At 59.6% G+C, this 15,771-nt stretch overlaps 2 protein-coding genes across 2 annotated transcripts; one reads left to right on the forward strand and one right to left on the reverse strand.

Moving 5' to 3' along the window:
* Positions 1-790: 790 nt before the first annotated feature.
* Positions 791-3,186, forward strand: LOC117652583 (mucin-19-like). Its single transcript, XM_034397612.1, has 2 exons — positions 791-949; positions 1,038-3,186. The coding sequence occupies exons 1-2, from the start codon at positions 908-910 to the stop codon at positions 2,793-2,795; spliced, it is 1,800 nt and encodes a 599-aa protein (XP_034253503.1). The 5' UTR covers positions 791-907; the 3' UTR covers positions 2,796-3,186.
* Positions 3,187-5,790: 2,604 nt separating this feature from the next.
* Positions 5,791-7,678, reverse strand: LOC117652511 (cuticle protein 6.4-like). Its single transcript, XM_034397477.1, has 3 exons — positions 7,623-7,678; positions 6,795-7,040; positions 5,791-5,899 (listed from the first exon to the last, which is right to left on the reverse strand). Exons 1-2 carry the CDS (start codon positions 7,635-7,637, stop codon positions 6,804-6,806), a joined length of 252 nt encoding a protein of 83 aa, XP_034253368.1. The 5' UTR covers positions 7,638-7,678; the 3' UTR covers positions 5,791-5,899; positions 6,795-6,803.
* Between the last annotated feature and the right edge of the window lie 8,093 nt (positions 7,679-15,771).

Consider the following 15,771-nt stretch of genomic DNA (forward strand, 5'->3'; position numbering starts at 1 on the left):
GAAACATAGTTCGTCTTTCTTTTTTGGGGGGATGCGCGGGGTGGGGTCACGCAAAACACTCACAATGCAACCCTCAACACTTGCGTCACTCGGAAGTTGGCAATAATGCGCAAAAATAACAGGGAAAGGCAAACGCCTCCACCGGCGATCTTCGACAGTCAGCGCGCGGCGGCGCGGTGTTTTCCATCCAAAGTTGGCTGCGCCGCGACTGGCTGCTGCGCGCAATCTCTCCGCGAAGGCAATATTGGTGAGGTTAGCCCGGCGGCCGGCGGCCCTCGCAAGGAGCAAGGTAAAGTCTGGCCGCCGATAAAGAATTCCCCGGGCCGCCTGGCCCGCCTGGCCGGCCGGGCATTTGATTGAAAAGTTGGTACTGGCGCGCGGCAAAGTTTGCAAACTGGAGGAAAATAAGAACGACAATGACAGCCGGCGTGGGCGTCAGCAGGGCGTCGCGGGCCGCGGGGTGTTGGTTATTTAGAGGAACACGGGGACCCGCACTCGCAGTCTCTGATTGAAAGGGCTCTTACTTTCCCTTTCACTGCTGAGAATTAAAAGCGACGGAACGCCCTGGCAGCGAATCCGCGCCCGTTTTCTTGGCCAGCCCACGCTATCGCGGCGCGGCGGCGCGGCCTCGACGGCAAGGCCTCGACGGCAAGGCCTCGACGGCAAGGCCCGGCCCAGTCGCCGCCACTCCGTCGACGCGGCGGCCCCGGCCCGGCCCACGGCCCACGCGGCCACCAACGTGGCGACCGCTGCCTGCGCTGCCGGCGGGGCGGGGCGGCGCGCGCGACGCTGCCGCCACACAGACTCGCCGTCATGCGGAGGCCACGCCTGCCGCCCTCCACTGGACAGCGGGCATGCCCTTGACTGCCGCGACGCAGCGCGCGGCCTGCAGCCCACCAAGGTGGCCATGACCGCAGCCACCGCGGCCGTGCTGGGGTTGCTGCTGCAGGTACGGAGAGTCGCCGTGCGGTTCAAACTGAGAAAGCTTTCAAAATTCGAGTGCTTGTCATTTTGATTGTTTGCTCGCCGCCACCTAGATGTACCCCGTGTCCGGGCTGCCTCAAGGGCTGTCTCGGCCCGCGGCCACCAAGCCTGGATCAACCGGGGCGACGAGCAGCACCACGGCGATGACGGCCGCCAACAAGAGCCTGCTGCTGGTGCTTAACCAGCACAGCAAGCCCAACCTCGTCATCAACATCAACAATAACAACAACTACAACGGGGGCGTGGTCATTGGCGGGGGCTTCGAGAACTGCGGGAACAACCGGGGCTGCAGCCGGTCCTCGACCAAGGGCTCCACGACGCCCTCCAAGGGCGCACCGACCACCACGCCGACGGCGGCGGCCACCGCGGTTACCACCAGTGCCACAGCTACCAGCTCAACGGCAGCTACCAGCACGAGGGCCGGCTCAAGCACCACGAGTGCCGGCGGCATCACGTCCACAACTACGACCAAGACCGGAGAGACGACCACGGCAACAAGTTCGACCAAGGACATTGGATATCTGCTCATCATGAACCACGCCTCGTCCAATGTGATTGTTTTGGAGCCGCCTGGGAGTGCGGACAAAGCAGACGACGCTAGAGGCCCCGGCATCAACACCCGGAGGCCCACACCTCTCGCTCTGGTCACCAGCGCCGCGGACGACGAGGACGCCAAGGCTGCCGCCACCAAGTCGACGGGCACGACGTCGACGGCGAGCAGCGCGAAGCACTCGGCGGTCACCACCGCGAAGCACAAGGTGGTGACTACAGTGGACGAGGAGGATGTGAAGGCGGGTGTGTCCAAGACGACGACGGGTGCGAGCTCGACGGAGACCAGCACGAAACATCCCAAGAGCACTACCGCAATGCACAAGGTAGTGTCTAGCGCGGACGAGGAGGACGTCAAAGCTGGAGTGACAAAGTCAACTGCCGGGCCGACCTCCGCGGCTACGACGTCCATCGGCACCAGCACGAAGCCCGCGTCGAGCACTACGGTGAAGCGCACGGTGGTGGCCAGCACGGCCGGCGGCTGTCAGACGATGGTAGAGGAACCCGAGGGCGAACAAGCGGCTGACGTGGTCTCGGCCAAGGCCAAGCTGGTTGAGGTATGCCAGGTGCAGATGAAGTCCGAGGAGGCCGCTGAGGAGACCGCGGCTAGGAAACTCGTTCCGCGGCCAGCGGCGGTCATGAACGTGAGGGTGGTGGCGGAGGCCTCTGGCTGCGAGATCTCCGTCAAGTCCGTCACCGCCGCCGAGGACGGCCATGAGGACATGAAGGCCAGGAGCCTCAGAACGAGAGCCGTGGACGTGAGAGTGGTCGCCAGCCCGGGCGGCTGCAACGTGGACGTCAAGTCCGAGGCCGGCACCGCGCTGGAGGGCAAGGCCACCACGTCCAGGTGGTGGACCAGGCCGCAGTACTGGCCGTCGTCCAGGCCGTCGTCCAGGGTGGCGTTCACCATGCACCTCGCCGTGCTGCCGCAGCCGTCCGGTGGCTGCCACGTGCACGTCCGGGCGGACGACGACGCCAGTCACCAGGACGCCGACGACAAGGCCCACGCCAAGCACGGCGGGATGGGCGTGCACATCACACCCTATCGCACTGGTGCGGGCTGCCGCGTGGAGCTGGCGAGAGGCCAAGGCAGTGGCCAGGGCAGCAAAGGCTCAACGTCCCCGATGGCCACGAAGACGCCTTCGAACAAGGCCGCGAAGGCCTCCACCGCGCCAGCGCAAGGGAAGACGTCGCTTCCGCCGTCAGGCCCCGGTGGCCATGGCGCGGGTAAGGAGGACGACGACGCGGACCTGTCCCGGTGACTCGACGCGCTCGACGCCCTGGCCGATGTACCCGCCTCGCTCACTTTGCCGCCTCTGACGCAGTGGCCGCGGCGGACGCGCTGGCGGACGCCGACGCCGTGGTGCCACTGGACCCGGACGACATCGCGGAGCGCACGGGGATCTGGTCGGCACTGGGGCAGACGTTGCGCGCCGTCAAGGTGACCATGATGAACGGGGCCGAGGCGGCGGGCAGCGCCGTGGCCAGCATGGCGTCGCGCACCGCGAAGGGGCTGCGCGTCGCCATGGACATCGAGATCACCACCACGGCCACAAACGCCACTGGGACCACGGGGGCCTCCACCGAGGCGGCGGCGTGACGTCCGTCAACACCAAGCCGTCGATTAAATCAAAGTTGTTTGCCTCAAGCGCACTTGCGTGTCCCTTGTTTCCTTTTAAAATTTGAACCCTAACCCTTATCTATTTTGAAGCTTAAACCCGCATTATTTTTATTCAGTGCGAACCGTCAGCTCAAACAGTTTAAATTTCGCCATTAAAATGTCAGGACGAAAAGGCTGCAGGCACTACTTTCTAGATTCTCCTGTTTGCCCGAGTTTCAGAGGTGAAATTAAATAAACGGTCTCAGAGGCCGTTTCTTTGAAAACCATAGACGCAGTGGTGCGCGTCTCCCTCGCCGCGTCGTTGAAAGTAAAGCAGTCGTGCATTTTGGCTTTTCGGCGACCGCGAGGCGTTTGTCTGTGACTGCGCCTCTGTGCTCCGGGTACGCTGTGTCTGTCTCTCTCTCTCGCTCTCTGCCGCATCCCGGTGGGGCACGCTAGTTGGGCCGGTGCGCCGCCGGTGGACTGGCTCCGAACAGCGTCTGTCTCTCTCGCACCCGCCCGGGACGCCCCACGAGTGCGAGAGAGACAGTCTGTGGGGCACTGGGGCACGCGGCGTTGTCAGTCTCAAGGTAGGGGCTGCCATTACGCAGCCAGGGCCTGCAAGGCCTGGGGCATGGCGGGCAGGGGGCACACAATGGGGAGGAGAGACGGGCGGACAGAGGTAGAGAGAGAGTGGGAGAGAGACGCGCTGTCGCTCGTACTTACCGACTCGAGCACTGAGAGTGCAGCCCCAGCCTCTGCCCGGGACGCTCCGGGCCCTCACAGCATCGGTGCCCCGCCAACATTGCGCAGCCGACAGAACCGAGGGTTTGGTTATCAATTATCGCCTTCACAGGTACACCCCTAACAAAGAGAAGTTTACTCTGCGTTCCAAGAACGGTTCTCGGAACCCGTTTTATTTCCTTCTCCTTTCCCATTTGTGTATTTCCCGCGCGCAGCGGAGTGTGTGACTGTGTGGGTGAGAGCCGCCAACGAAGGCAACACCAAGAGACACCTCTTCAACGCGCAGTTGACAAAATGCGGTGTGTCGGCCCGGAGGTGGTTTACAGAGCCCTGCTCTCTTGGCCCAGCATTCTGTGCGTTCTGCGTGTCGCGGGTCTCTCTCTTTCCGCGCCACTGCAGCCCGCCGCACTATTCCGCAAACGGCAGCCCGGCCTGTGAAAGGGGCGCGGCAGCGCAGCCACGACACGCTAAGGGGGCGCCCAGGCCCGGCCCAGGGCACGCCGGCACGCCACTGCCATTTGAGGCAGCGCCGCTTGAAAGCTCGAAAGAGGGCGGCTTCATTCCACGCGGGTTGTCCGCCATGTGTCGCGTAGTCGTGTCGCTCTGGAGCAGGTCCTCCAGGCCCTCCAGCCGAAGATGATGAAATTCCTGCTCCAGCGCCATGCACCGCCCGGCCGCCCCATCCCCGCTCGCATGACACTGCCTGACACGCGAAACGGCAGACAATACAATTTCAGTCTGTTTTGCGTGTCACTGTCGTGTCTCTTTTTATATTGTTTTATTACTTATAAACTCGCTGCTGGATCCACCCACCGCCACCGCCCCGTCCCGACGCATGCAAGACCCGTAGTCCCCAGCGAAAAAAAAATATCGAATCGAAATTCTGGGGAAAATAATGAAACGCCCGACTTGGTTCGGACATAGCCGAATGTGGACGTCGGTCGGCCGATCGTCCAAATTGGAAATAACCGGCATTCCAGGGGGCGGGGTGAGGCGGGGCGGGGCGGGGCGGGGCGGGACAGGGCGCGGTGGAGCGGGGTGCACGCCTTAAAATGTGCTGCCTCGAAGGGAGCGTCTGGGATTCCAGACTAGTCTCCAGAGCGTCTGCAGGTTCCAGGGAGGTCTTTTCCAGGGACGGCCTGTTCCAGGACGGCCTCCAGCAGCAGCTCAAGGAAAGTTGGAAGCGGGGACATCATCATTGTTCACTAACTGTGGCGGATCCGGCCGCGGTCCGCCCCGGGGAGATGAACTAGTGTACTGCAGCATGGCCTGCCTGACGTTCTCTGCGCGTTTTCCGTCTCCGGTGCCGCCCGACGCGCTCGGCGCGCTCGGCGCGCTCGGCTCCAGCGAGTTTCTGAGCCGTCGCCGGATTCCGAACTCGCACCCCTTGAAGTTGCCGGACGCGACACGCGACGTGGAGCAAAGAGGAACTGCTACGTGCACGTAGTCCGACGTAGTCACAGCTGCCGTTTCTCAAAGCGCGCCGAAACAAGGAATGTGGCCCCAAAAATGTGCACTGTAAATTTCTTTTGGTGAAAGGTTGCACTAACATATTATGGCGGAGATTTTCTCCATAATACCAACAAAATTCGTCAAAATATCCATAAGGTACAGTGAATTCTCAATAATAATATGGAACATTTTCACTATATTATGGAGAAGCTTCACTATACAACATTTCGAGTGTGGGCGGTGTTGATAGTTGACATCGCCAGTAAAGAATTTCAAGCAGTTGAAGAAATAAGTGTGATAATTGGAGCCAGTGGATCGGGCACACGCGACAGCGATACCAGGTTTTTGCCACGCCCGGCTGAAGTGATATTTATCGTCGAGTTGAAATATGGGGCGTGATTTGTAGAAGCGGGGCTGTGTGTGGGACGGGGGATTCGCACGGTGAAATATGGACAAAGTGATAAGAGGAAAAGGCAAGGGTTTTATTCCGGACAGTTTTCTGATTTGTCAGTTAGATCCGCGGCGGTGGCGGCGGCGGCGTGTCGTCCCACGGAGACAGGGACGTCCAATCTGGAAAAGAAAAGGGGTGCTGTTAGCCAGGATGTCGTCCGTCTCCGTCACTCTCGCTATGCATGACGGGAAGAGACTGTTGCATCGAATGCAGGCCGGGGCGCTGTGATTGCACGTTGAGGTGCATCGAACACAGATCACTTCCGGGACATTCGCTTTGACACTGCCGGCTCGTCAGGCCTGGCTCGAATTACGGAATTAGGCCGCCGAACCGCGGCGAACCGCAATGCAGCCCGCGGCAACCTGCACTGCAAGCCCCCCCCCCCCCGCCTCGATTCCGACTCCCAACCATAAATCCTTCAGCAGCAGTCCACCCCCTGCCGGGCGCCCCTTCACAAAACGCGACGCTCCGTCTCTCTCGCACTCGCGGGGTGACCCGCAGGTTTGCGAGCGAGGCAGAGCCTGCCCTAATGTGTGTTTATGCCGCGCTGACATCGGCCAGACAAATTCGCAACTATCGACGCGAGCATTACTTTTGGCCGCCTCCACCGGTCTCCTGGCCCACTGTGGGCTGGCTTGCTGCTTTGCAATGACGGAGCGCCTGTCATCCGTCGGCACGCTGTCCCGCGGCGCGGACGAGGCGGCTGGGCTGCCTGCCTCGCAGGCGGACGCAGCGCCGCGCAGCGGGAGGCACCGGCACTACAGTGGACCTCCCGGAGTCCGCTGGCGTAAGTTTACTCCGAGAGTCCGCACAGGTTTGAGTGATACAGCGTCAAAGTTTTGACGAGCAATTACCACGATTTATCTGGTGGTCACGAAAGGCTACGTTAGTCTAGATTGAGCCGGAACCGCTTGCTATTTCTCAGAATTGTGCTGTTTTTTGTGTTTTTGGCAACGAAAGAAGGACGTCGGTCCTACCAGGAACAAAAGAAGAAACGGTGACAGTCACACTTACGTTGTCCTCTCATCGGTACAGGTAGCTGCCGGGGTAGCCGTAGCTGCCGTAGGTGCCGTAGCCCAGGCTGCTGTAGCCCAGGCCGCTGTAGGCGTAGGGCGAGTAGGCGGACGAGTAGGCCGAGTAGGCGTAGGGCGAGTAGTAGGACGAGTAGGCGTACGGCGAGGCGCTGAGCGAGTAGGAGCTGTAGTAGGGGCTGCCGATGTAGCCGGCGGAGGCGGCGGCCACCACGCACAGGAGGACGGCCTGTCAATGGGCGGGGCAATCAAACCATTAGTCGAGTGGGGCGGAACACACGGAGGGGGAGCGCCAGATTTCCCCCGCTCCGAGTCAAGGGCAAGATATCCCATCCGGACGCGGAATCACGAGAGTCTCCGGGGAAGCGAAACGATCGCAGAAAACGATGGAAACTGATTGGTCGAGGGCCGTTGTCCTTGATTGCCGAAGCCTCAAGTACTGGTGGCAGCCCTGCCTGGCCGAGGCTGGCCATCAAAAGAGATCCCCCCGCGGCCCTTAGCTGAGCCCTCCAGGTCCCTCTGGGGCCACGCAAGGGCTACGCCCACCGGTCCGGCCCCGTAACCCGACCTGTCCTCTCTCTACTTCGCTCGAGATTGAGTCCGCGACCCGCGCTCTCATCACAACACACACGATGCACCACAACAACAATTCAATCAAAGTCACCGCAGTGTTTGGGTAAGACGACGAAGTGGTCGTCTCTTTTCGGCCACAGTGACGTTTCCGAGCGAAACCACCCCGCGGCAGCGAACACTCCGGTCATGCACAACGCACGTTCACTCGCAACAGCGGGCTGATAACTTTGACACTCACGAGCTTGCAAATCATGGCGACGGCTGGTTGAGGTTTAGTCCCGCTGCAAGAGACGAAAAAGCACAACATGCCCTCCGTCACCGCGGCCGGAGGCTTATATAGGATCAGGACCCCACTCCCACACTCGCTCGGACCGCACACAGACACAATCACACTCACACACACACAGGGAGCCACTAGCTGCCTGCTTTAGTGGGGGTGCACTCAAGGTGGTCCGGAAGATGGGGATGGGTACGGAGAACTCCCCCCTCCCTCTCTTCCTCTCTCTCCCTCTCCGCCGCGGCCGGCTGGCCAAGGCGGCATCTCTCGCAGACACTGAAAGGGAAGCCCTCTGCATGGTGGAGGCACACTGGCTTGGTGGAAATTACTGTTGTTTTCATCAGGCGGTACAGCACACATATGCAGATGTGGACCAGAAAAAATTATCTCGTGCCCCAAGGGTCGTTTAGTGTCCTTTCAGACTATAATGGTGCAAAAAAGGAGACCGTGGACTAAATAAAACAGTAAAAAACACACACACATTTTTGGTTTAAACTTTACGCAAGAAGGGCAACGTATTATGTGTGAGTGGCATCGTCTGGATTTGTGTGTCAGTGTGCCTGTGTGCGTGCGTGCGCGTGTGTGTGTGTTTGTATGTGTGCGCCAGGCAGACGTCCAGGCACACAAAAAGACAGAGGCCACTGTCACTTAGTTGCCAGAAGCTCATGAAGGACCGCCAGCAGCCAGCGAGGTGACCGTCACAGCGTTGCACGGACTCTCTCTCTCTCTCTCTCTCTCTCTCTCTCTCTCTCTCTCTCTCTCTCTCTCCGACTCACACACGGCCACACTGACGCGCTCATCCGTCATAAAGGTGTATTCCTGAAAAGCAAAACACGGGAGATTTATTTTAATTTGGTTCCCAGGAAAATCCTCTGAATACTGCAGAGACGCTGCATCTAACGAGCGTGTCCGTCCGTCCGTCCTTCCTTATGATGGGAGTCAGGAAGGGCACGGCCGCGGCTCGGCCGGCGCGGTGCGGCCGGGAGGTGTCGTGATGTTTACATCCCGACAACAATTATGCGAGGCGCGCGCTCTGTGGTTGGCTGGCTGGCTGGCCCCTGTTGACTTCCTAAAAAGCAGCGGCGCTTCCTTCCGTCGCGGGCAGCGTTCCCCGGCCAAAGAGGCTCGCCTAAAGCAGCCTAAAGGCGCTACAGCCGAGCAGCCACCACACGAGACGATTGGACCGTGCCGCCAAAATAAGCCACCGTGTACACTGGGTGGTATTACGGTTTTTCTGTCTCGGTGGGCGGTGACTGCTGCTGCGGCTGCCCGACCCAATCTCCGTCCCCAGACGCATAAAAACAAAAGCAGGGGGCAGGCGGGGCACAGGCGGGGCACAGGCAGGACGCAGCCCATGCGTGGAGAACCAGGAGCCGGGCCTCCTCCAGGGAGCTGGGCATTCCCCCTGGGGCTGAGTGGGGTTTCATAGGGATATGGGATATGTTTGCTTCTGTCTCGGCTCGGCTCGGCTCGGCCCGGCTCGGCTCGGCTCGGGTCAGTGCCCCTTATTGCGTTGCCGGTGGCAATTTATCGCCCCCAACCCCGTTTTTACAGTGGCCCCTCCGAACGCAGCCCCTGATTCCGAGGCCCCGTTTTGTCCCGCTGTCTCTCTCGCTCGCGGGGGGCTTCCTGTGGAGGTGACAGAGACAGAGCGAAGCGCTCGGCTGGACGGTTCGGCGGGCGACCCGACCCGACCCGACCCGGCCCGACGCGCTGCGGGTTGTACAGTCGCGCAGCGCCAGCACCGCCCTCTAATCGTATCACGAAATGCAAATGCACTTCGGTAATTTCTCGCGAAATATGAGCGCAGGCCTGGCGGCTCGGCTAGCTGCCGGCCGCGCCATATACCAAAGTAGTTTCTTCTATCAGATTGAAAACTGTGAAGCCTGCGGGGGGCAGCCCAGCCTGCCGGCCTGTCGCGCGTGCAACGGCCGTCGCTAAGTAATCTTAATTGCTTTCACGGCGCTTCCGTCGCCGCCCGGCTGGTTGCGAGGCGTCGCTGCTTTCGTCGCGCTGTCTCCCTCGCACTCACGGCGCGCCCCCTTGGGGTGCGAGAGGGACAGCGCGCGGCGTTTTCCGCAGCGTCGCCCTGCAGGGCTGCGCGGGCCTGGGACAATCACTCTCGATGAGAGCGAGCAAGGGCTGCACGAACGGGCCGCGCGCCAAACGACGACGACGGCGACCTCCTGGCCGCCTGGCTCTTCCTGCCGCCAGCCAGCTCGCCGTCGTCCCCAAGGACCCCGAGGATGCGTCCGTTTCCTCTCTTGTTTTGGAGGATCCGCGCGGCCCGGCGGCGCGTCGCTCCCGCGATCCGGCCGTGGGAAGGGGGCCATGCCCGCCAGGCCGCCGCCGCCGGGCTGGCGCATGCAGGTGAGGTTGGCGTCGCCGCGACGCAGCGCCAAGGCCGTGCCGGCCGTGCCCTCAGTCGCGTTCCTCGCGTCACGCACACGGCCACTCACTCACACACACACACACACACACACACACACACACACACACACACACACACACACCACACACACACCACACACACACACACATGAGTAGGGGCAGGGAACCGCGACGGCGAGCCAGGCAGACGCGGGGCCGAAGTCGCGGCCAAAGCCATCTCCGTCGTCGCGGTGGCGCGCGGTGGCCACTGTCCATTTGGGCAGGAGCCACGACACGGCGGCGACGCGTCGCGGGGGTCGGCAGTCGTAAAAGAATGCAACGAGGGTGAATTACTGGATGGGATCCCCACCGTCGGCGATCACCATTTCCTACTCTCAAAAAACAAGTGGATGAGCAATTTAGTAGTGTATCTCCGCTGGTGACCGCACGGCTGTCTCGAAGCAGAGGTCCCTCCGCGTTTCAAACGGAGAGCATGTACCGTTCGATAGGAGCTCCGTCGAGAGAGGCAGAGCACTGTCGCCGGTGTATGACCTGCGGAATAAAAATAAAATCACTTACGCCCGAACGTTCCCATGTCGTCATCCAGGGAAGGCCAAGGAAAATAAAGTACAGCCACACAGGGAGGCGCACTCGCGTGCGGCGCGGGACAGAAAATGGTGCCCGCCGTGGCGTGGCGTGGCGTGGCGTGGCACGGCGTGCGTCGCCGTCCGTGCTTGCCGCGCACTCTCTATATGCAAAGCTGAACGGAGCGGTGGCCGGTGCGCCGGGCGGGACGCTGAGGGCGTAACACGCTATCGCTGCACTACCAGGCAAAGCACTACCCCATCCAGGACGACAACAACGAATCCCAATATGAATACGATGCGGCGACGACGGCCTGGACCTTGCGAGGCGCCAATCTGAATGTGAATACGGTGAGTCGATGCGGTGACTGTGAAGATTGTGTCCGAGACGTGCCGTCGGGGATGAACTGCACTGCAGGGATACGCTGCAAGTTACCCGAAATTTGGAACAAAAAATTGTGAGCGTTTGTTTTGCAACTTGTTGTCGATGACCGCAGGTGCGCATTCGGCCCTACGGAGCACGAGGCCGCCATCACGGTGAACCCAGTGGACCATCCTCGGAAGCACCGCGGCTGGGCACCGCGGCTTCCGTGCCCTTGGTTGCCTCGCCGGCCATTCGGGTGCAAATGAGTCCGACAGAGAGGTGAAATAATTGGCCGATGTTTCGGAATCCGGAATGCCGGAACGCGAAAGCCGAAAGCCCTTGCCGGTCCGACTGCTTGAAATCCCGAGAGCGCCGCCAGCGCCGCCAGCGCCTCCCGCGGACGGTATTTGCAATTAAAATCCGCGAGGCCCTTCGCGTCTTTTTCGGTCGCGGCGTTTCCGATCCGGGCGATGATTCCCCTCCCCTTATACACTACGAAAAGGAAAACCCTCTACAGTGGGCCAGAAGACCGGTGGAGGCGGTCGAAATCCCGGACGCGTTTTAAGCCCCAGAGTCGCTAAATGGGATTCGAACCGAACGTGTGACCCCACCAATGTATTGCTCTCCGAACGAGGAATCCATTGGCCGGGTCACACGTTCTGTTAGAGTCCCATTTAGCGACTGTCGAGCTCAAAACGCGCCGAGAGTTTCGGCCGCCTCCGCCGGTCTTCTGACTCACTGTGCTTCCCCTCCCTGATACACTTCCCTGCTGAAAAGGACCCCCCCCCCCCCCCTTGCCCTCCGCCGTGCCACCGCAGCCGGGCTGCTCTAGTTGTGTCTTCTTGATTGATTATTTTGTTTTATTAATCCGGTAAAAGTCGGGGCGGGATTTCGCGCGCTGCTGCGGCCTTATTTCTAATTAATTCCCGAAAGAATCAATCGGGTTGCATTTTAATTAGTTGCCACTCGTCGGAGTGACGCCTGGCAGAGGGGGATGAATTTTAAGGGGCCTTATGCACGAACTACGTGACGCGGAACGTTCCTGAAAAAAGGCGACTGAGAAGCCGGTCACGAATAACTACCTCTGTTCACCAGCGACGCAAAACGTTCATGTCTGAGGCTGCTGCAGGGAACCAACACAGCCTGAATCTGCATTCGTCTGGTTGGCCGCCTTGGCCGAGGCTAACCGCTCGCGCTTGGGAAAAAATGCAGCACATTAATTATTTGAGCATTATTAGGTCTCCCTCTCGTCGGCTTCCGTCCTTCCGTCCAGCTTTGGCCAGCTCTGGCCTACCTGCCTCTCGGGGCCCAGAAGAGGAGCTCCTTTGCTATTCCCCTCGGCGGCAGCGCCTCACTTCAGTTCGATCGAGAGGAGGCGAAAATCAGCGTGGCCTCGTCTACAGCCACTGGAAGAATATTAACGACTCGCGTCTTCCTTTGCCGACCCATGAAGACATGCGCCACCTCCTCTTTCTTCTTCACAATCCCTATCGCTACAATTAAATCCTTCTCGACTCTTTTTCCTCGCTCCGCGCCGCTCCGCGCTCCGAGTTGCTTGATTTCGGCCACACCCAGCGAGCCACAACATCAAACGGAGTGGAGCGTCTCCCCGACTTGCCCGACTTGCGCCAACTTATTCGTCCACTTTGAATTTAATTGGTGTATCGGCCGCAGCCTCGCAGCCCGCGGCTCTGGATTGACGGACCCGATCCATTTCGCATCCGAAGAAGGCAAAGTTTCTCAAATAATGACTCTGTGGCGGCGGCTGTTCTGGGAGACGCGGCCGGCGTGCTAACTTGATAAAAATTTACGATTTTTATCAGTCGTGAAAACGGCCGTGGTGAGGTTTTCTCATAAAGAAAGAAAAAAAAATCAGGAAATTTAGTTTGAAAATTTAAGTTCTTTGCTTGCAACGCTCGCTCAAATGGCGTCCACATTTTCCATCAGGGTATATATACGCAGTTGTAAGTTTAGTTAGGTTGGCAGTTCATGCTGCACACGAGTCGATCCACCTCCAAACCGGAAGTTGCAGTGGTGGGTGGATAGTTGGTAGAGACTCCGCTTCCGGCTGGCTGGCTCGGGCTGGTTCGCGCGGCTCTGTCTCATCCTCGTGCCCAACTTTCGGCAGCCGCGAACATGATACGGTAATTACGGCACTCACCTCCCCGGGATGTGTTTCGGGAAGGAGAGAGAAGGCAATCGCAGGAGTGCTGGAGGCGAAGAAGGATGGAGCTCATCTCGACGAAACGTCCAGGGCATTATTATTATTATTTTTCTCGCCACCGACATTTTTTTTTCTGAATATTCCTCCCCGGGCTCTACAGGTTGCTTTTCACCCAGAGGCTGCAGACTCCTCCACGCACCGAGCCATGGCAACTGCGAGCCTCAGACTAGAATGAGGACGGAGTGTACAAACCAGAAGATTCGTTCAGTGAAGCGAGTAACCGCTGTGGTTCAAGCCTCATGGGCGCGGCGAGCCGTGGATTTTTTTTTCGAGACCAGCCGCGCATAGCCGCGCAACCTAGGCCGTCTCACCTTGCGGACGATGCCCCTGATGGCCGGCAACCCACCGCACAGGCAGCATCAGGTGGAGCCTGGCGGGTAGGCAACCCAACCGCCAGCACGCCGTAGCGGGCTGCCTATCCCTCCGTTGGCAGGCTGACAGGGTGGAGCGGTGGCTGTCGCGGGTCCCTCCGAGCCTGGCTGGGCCCTGGGCCCTGCCGAGCAAATTGGCCGGAACGCAGTCGATTCGTCAATTTGGCGTGTCAGATACCTGTCGTGCGTCGTCGTCACCCCCGACTTGCTGCTCGTTCGATCGCGTAAAGGACGCTACAACGCCCCCGCCGACCGCCGCGCCACCCGCCGGCTGGATTGCCTCGTTCAAGAGCGATCGCGGACATCGACACGCCGAGCCTGGCGGAAAAGAAAGAAAAATACAGCGAGGTAGTTTGTCGGCCCAATTCGAATCCAATAAGGGGCACCTCGTGACCTGCGACCTGGGCCCATGGCGCCTTTGACCGTGTGGCGCGGTGTGGAGCGGTGCGGAGCCGCCGGATGGGATAGGCTGTCCTAATTGTACCCATTGTCGGGGGCGGCAAACTTGGGCATTCGGACCGCCGCCCCGCCTCTCTCTCTCTCTCTCTCTCTCTCTCTCTCTCTCTCTCTCTCTCTCTCTCTCTCTCTCTCTCTCCCTCTTCCGCACGCGGGGTGCTCTCGACGCGACTCGTCCCCCGGCAATCGAAGATCCATTCAAAGTCGGTTAAAAGAATCCGAGCGGCCTCTGGCTGCCTTTGGCTCTCGCCGCGCTCCGCCGCGCCACCCAGTAGCCAGATGGCCTCCTAGAGCCACGCGGGGCGCCGAAAAACGGATAGAGTTGTTGCAACTTCTTGGAACTTTTCACTCTCCAAATTTCCAGGAGGGTCATTTGTCTGGTGGAGTGTTGGAGGTTGCTCCAGCAGGGCTATGCCGCAGTTTAGTTGGGCAGGTGATCAAACCCACAAAAAAAAAAGTTTTTTCTCGGGTGTTGATTAATATTAAAAAGTTTAAAAGCCGCGTTAGGTCAATATTGTTCGTTCAAAATGATGCTTAAACACCAAAACAATAAAAAGGAACTGACCATCCCGACTAAGAATATTCTGTGACGTGACGTCACTACCACGTCACTGCAGCGTGCAGCATTGACGTCACTGGCGACGTCGTCGTCCTCTGCAGAATGTACCCCCCCCCCTCCCTTCACCAACCGGTCTAACTTTTTGCTCCTTCCATCCTTCCTTTGTCTGGACGCACCGCTGCTGGAGTCTGTAGCCTCCCCCCCCCCCTTTCCCCCCCGGGCCCCCCTCCCACTAGCACGGAGAGGTGTTCGGTCAGCGACTGGGGACTGCAGGCTGATTCTGCAGGCAGGGCTGGGCAGGGCCCCACGAGTGCGAGAGAGACAGTGCGACGAAAGCGATGCGCGGAATCAGTCTGCTGCTTTTCTTTGCGACACCCAGTGGCCTTGGCTGTATTAGACGATGCAGTGCGGGTTTGGTCCTTCCAAAGGGAGGCTGCGCCAGCTATAGTGGTAGCGATGTAGACGGCTTTTCCCTCTGTTTCCTTCTCCTTCATCTTTCTGGTGGAGCTGGTCGTTTGGTGGCTTTTGAGAAAGGCGGTGCCCGGCGCGACGCAGAGAGTACCAGCTTTGCCACGGAGGGTGCTCAGCCCGCGGAATACAAACCGGCGTCGCTTCTGTCAGTGGTTTCCTCCCCTTTTTTCTCGGAAAAGTAAATACCACTGTCATTTCTGCGCCCTCGTGCCTCCGAGGCGTCCGCCTTGCCCTTCTCGACCTTCTGCGGCACTCGCCGTCAGCGCAAGCGGCCCGCCGTGGCTCGCTGTTTGTCGCAGCCTCGCTGCTGTTCCTCGAAGGGCCGGAATGGCAGTGCCCAACGACAAACACGTTGCAGTGGGGGGAATATTCTGGAGATTGAGGCAAGTATCTGTTCGCTCGGTGAAAGCACGGCGAAAAATGATCGACAGAGTCGCAGAGAATGCACTTCGGGAAAGAGAATACGACAAGTTTGTGAAAACTTAATTTCTTTGGGGATTTGCGGGCTTAGAAGAGATCGAAGATGGATATCCAAGTGGGTGTGAAGGAGATCCTATTCCCTGCAGTGCCTTCTGATAACGGTTCTCTAGAATTATTATCTTTTTAGCGCATTTTCTGCTTGCGCGTCGCAGCGAGGTGTTCATGCCGCCTCCAGGGAGTCTCGGCGTGCGCAGGGTGTACAATGCAGCTGCCTTATCACTGGGCCGCCAC

Source organism: Thrips palmi, unplaced genomic scaffold (assembly GCF_012932325.1).
Source record: "Thrips palmi isolate BJ-2018 unplaced genomic scaffold, TpBJ-2018v1 HiC_scaffold_7, whole genome shotgun sequence".
In the NCBI taxonomy this organism is placed as follows: domain Eukaryota; kingdom Metazoa; phylum Arthropoda; class Insecta; order Thysanoptera; family Thripidae; genus Thrips; species Thrips palmi.

Excerpts from the sequence above, each read along its gene's own strand:
- LOC117652583 (XM_034397612.1), top strand. The coding sequence starts at position 908 with ATGACCGCAGCCACCGCGGCCGTGCTGGGGTTGCTGCTGCAG. Across the intron at positions 950-1,037 it reads TGCTGGGGTTGCTGCTGCAG|ATGTACCCCGTGTCCGGGCT; the intron begins GTACGGAGAGTC and ends GCCGCCACCTAG.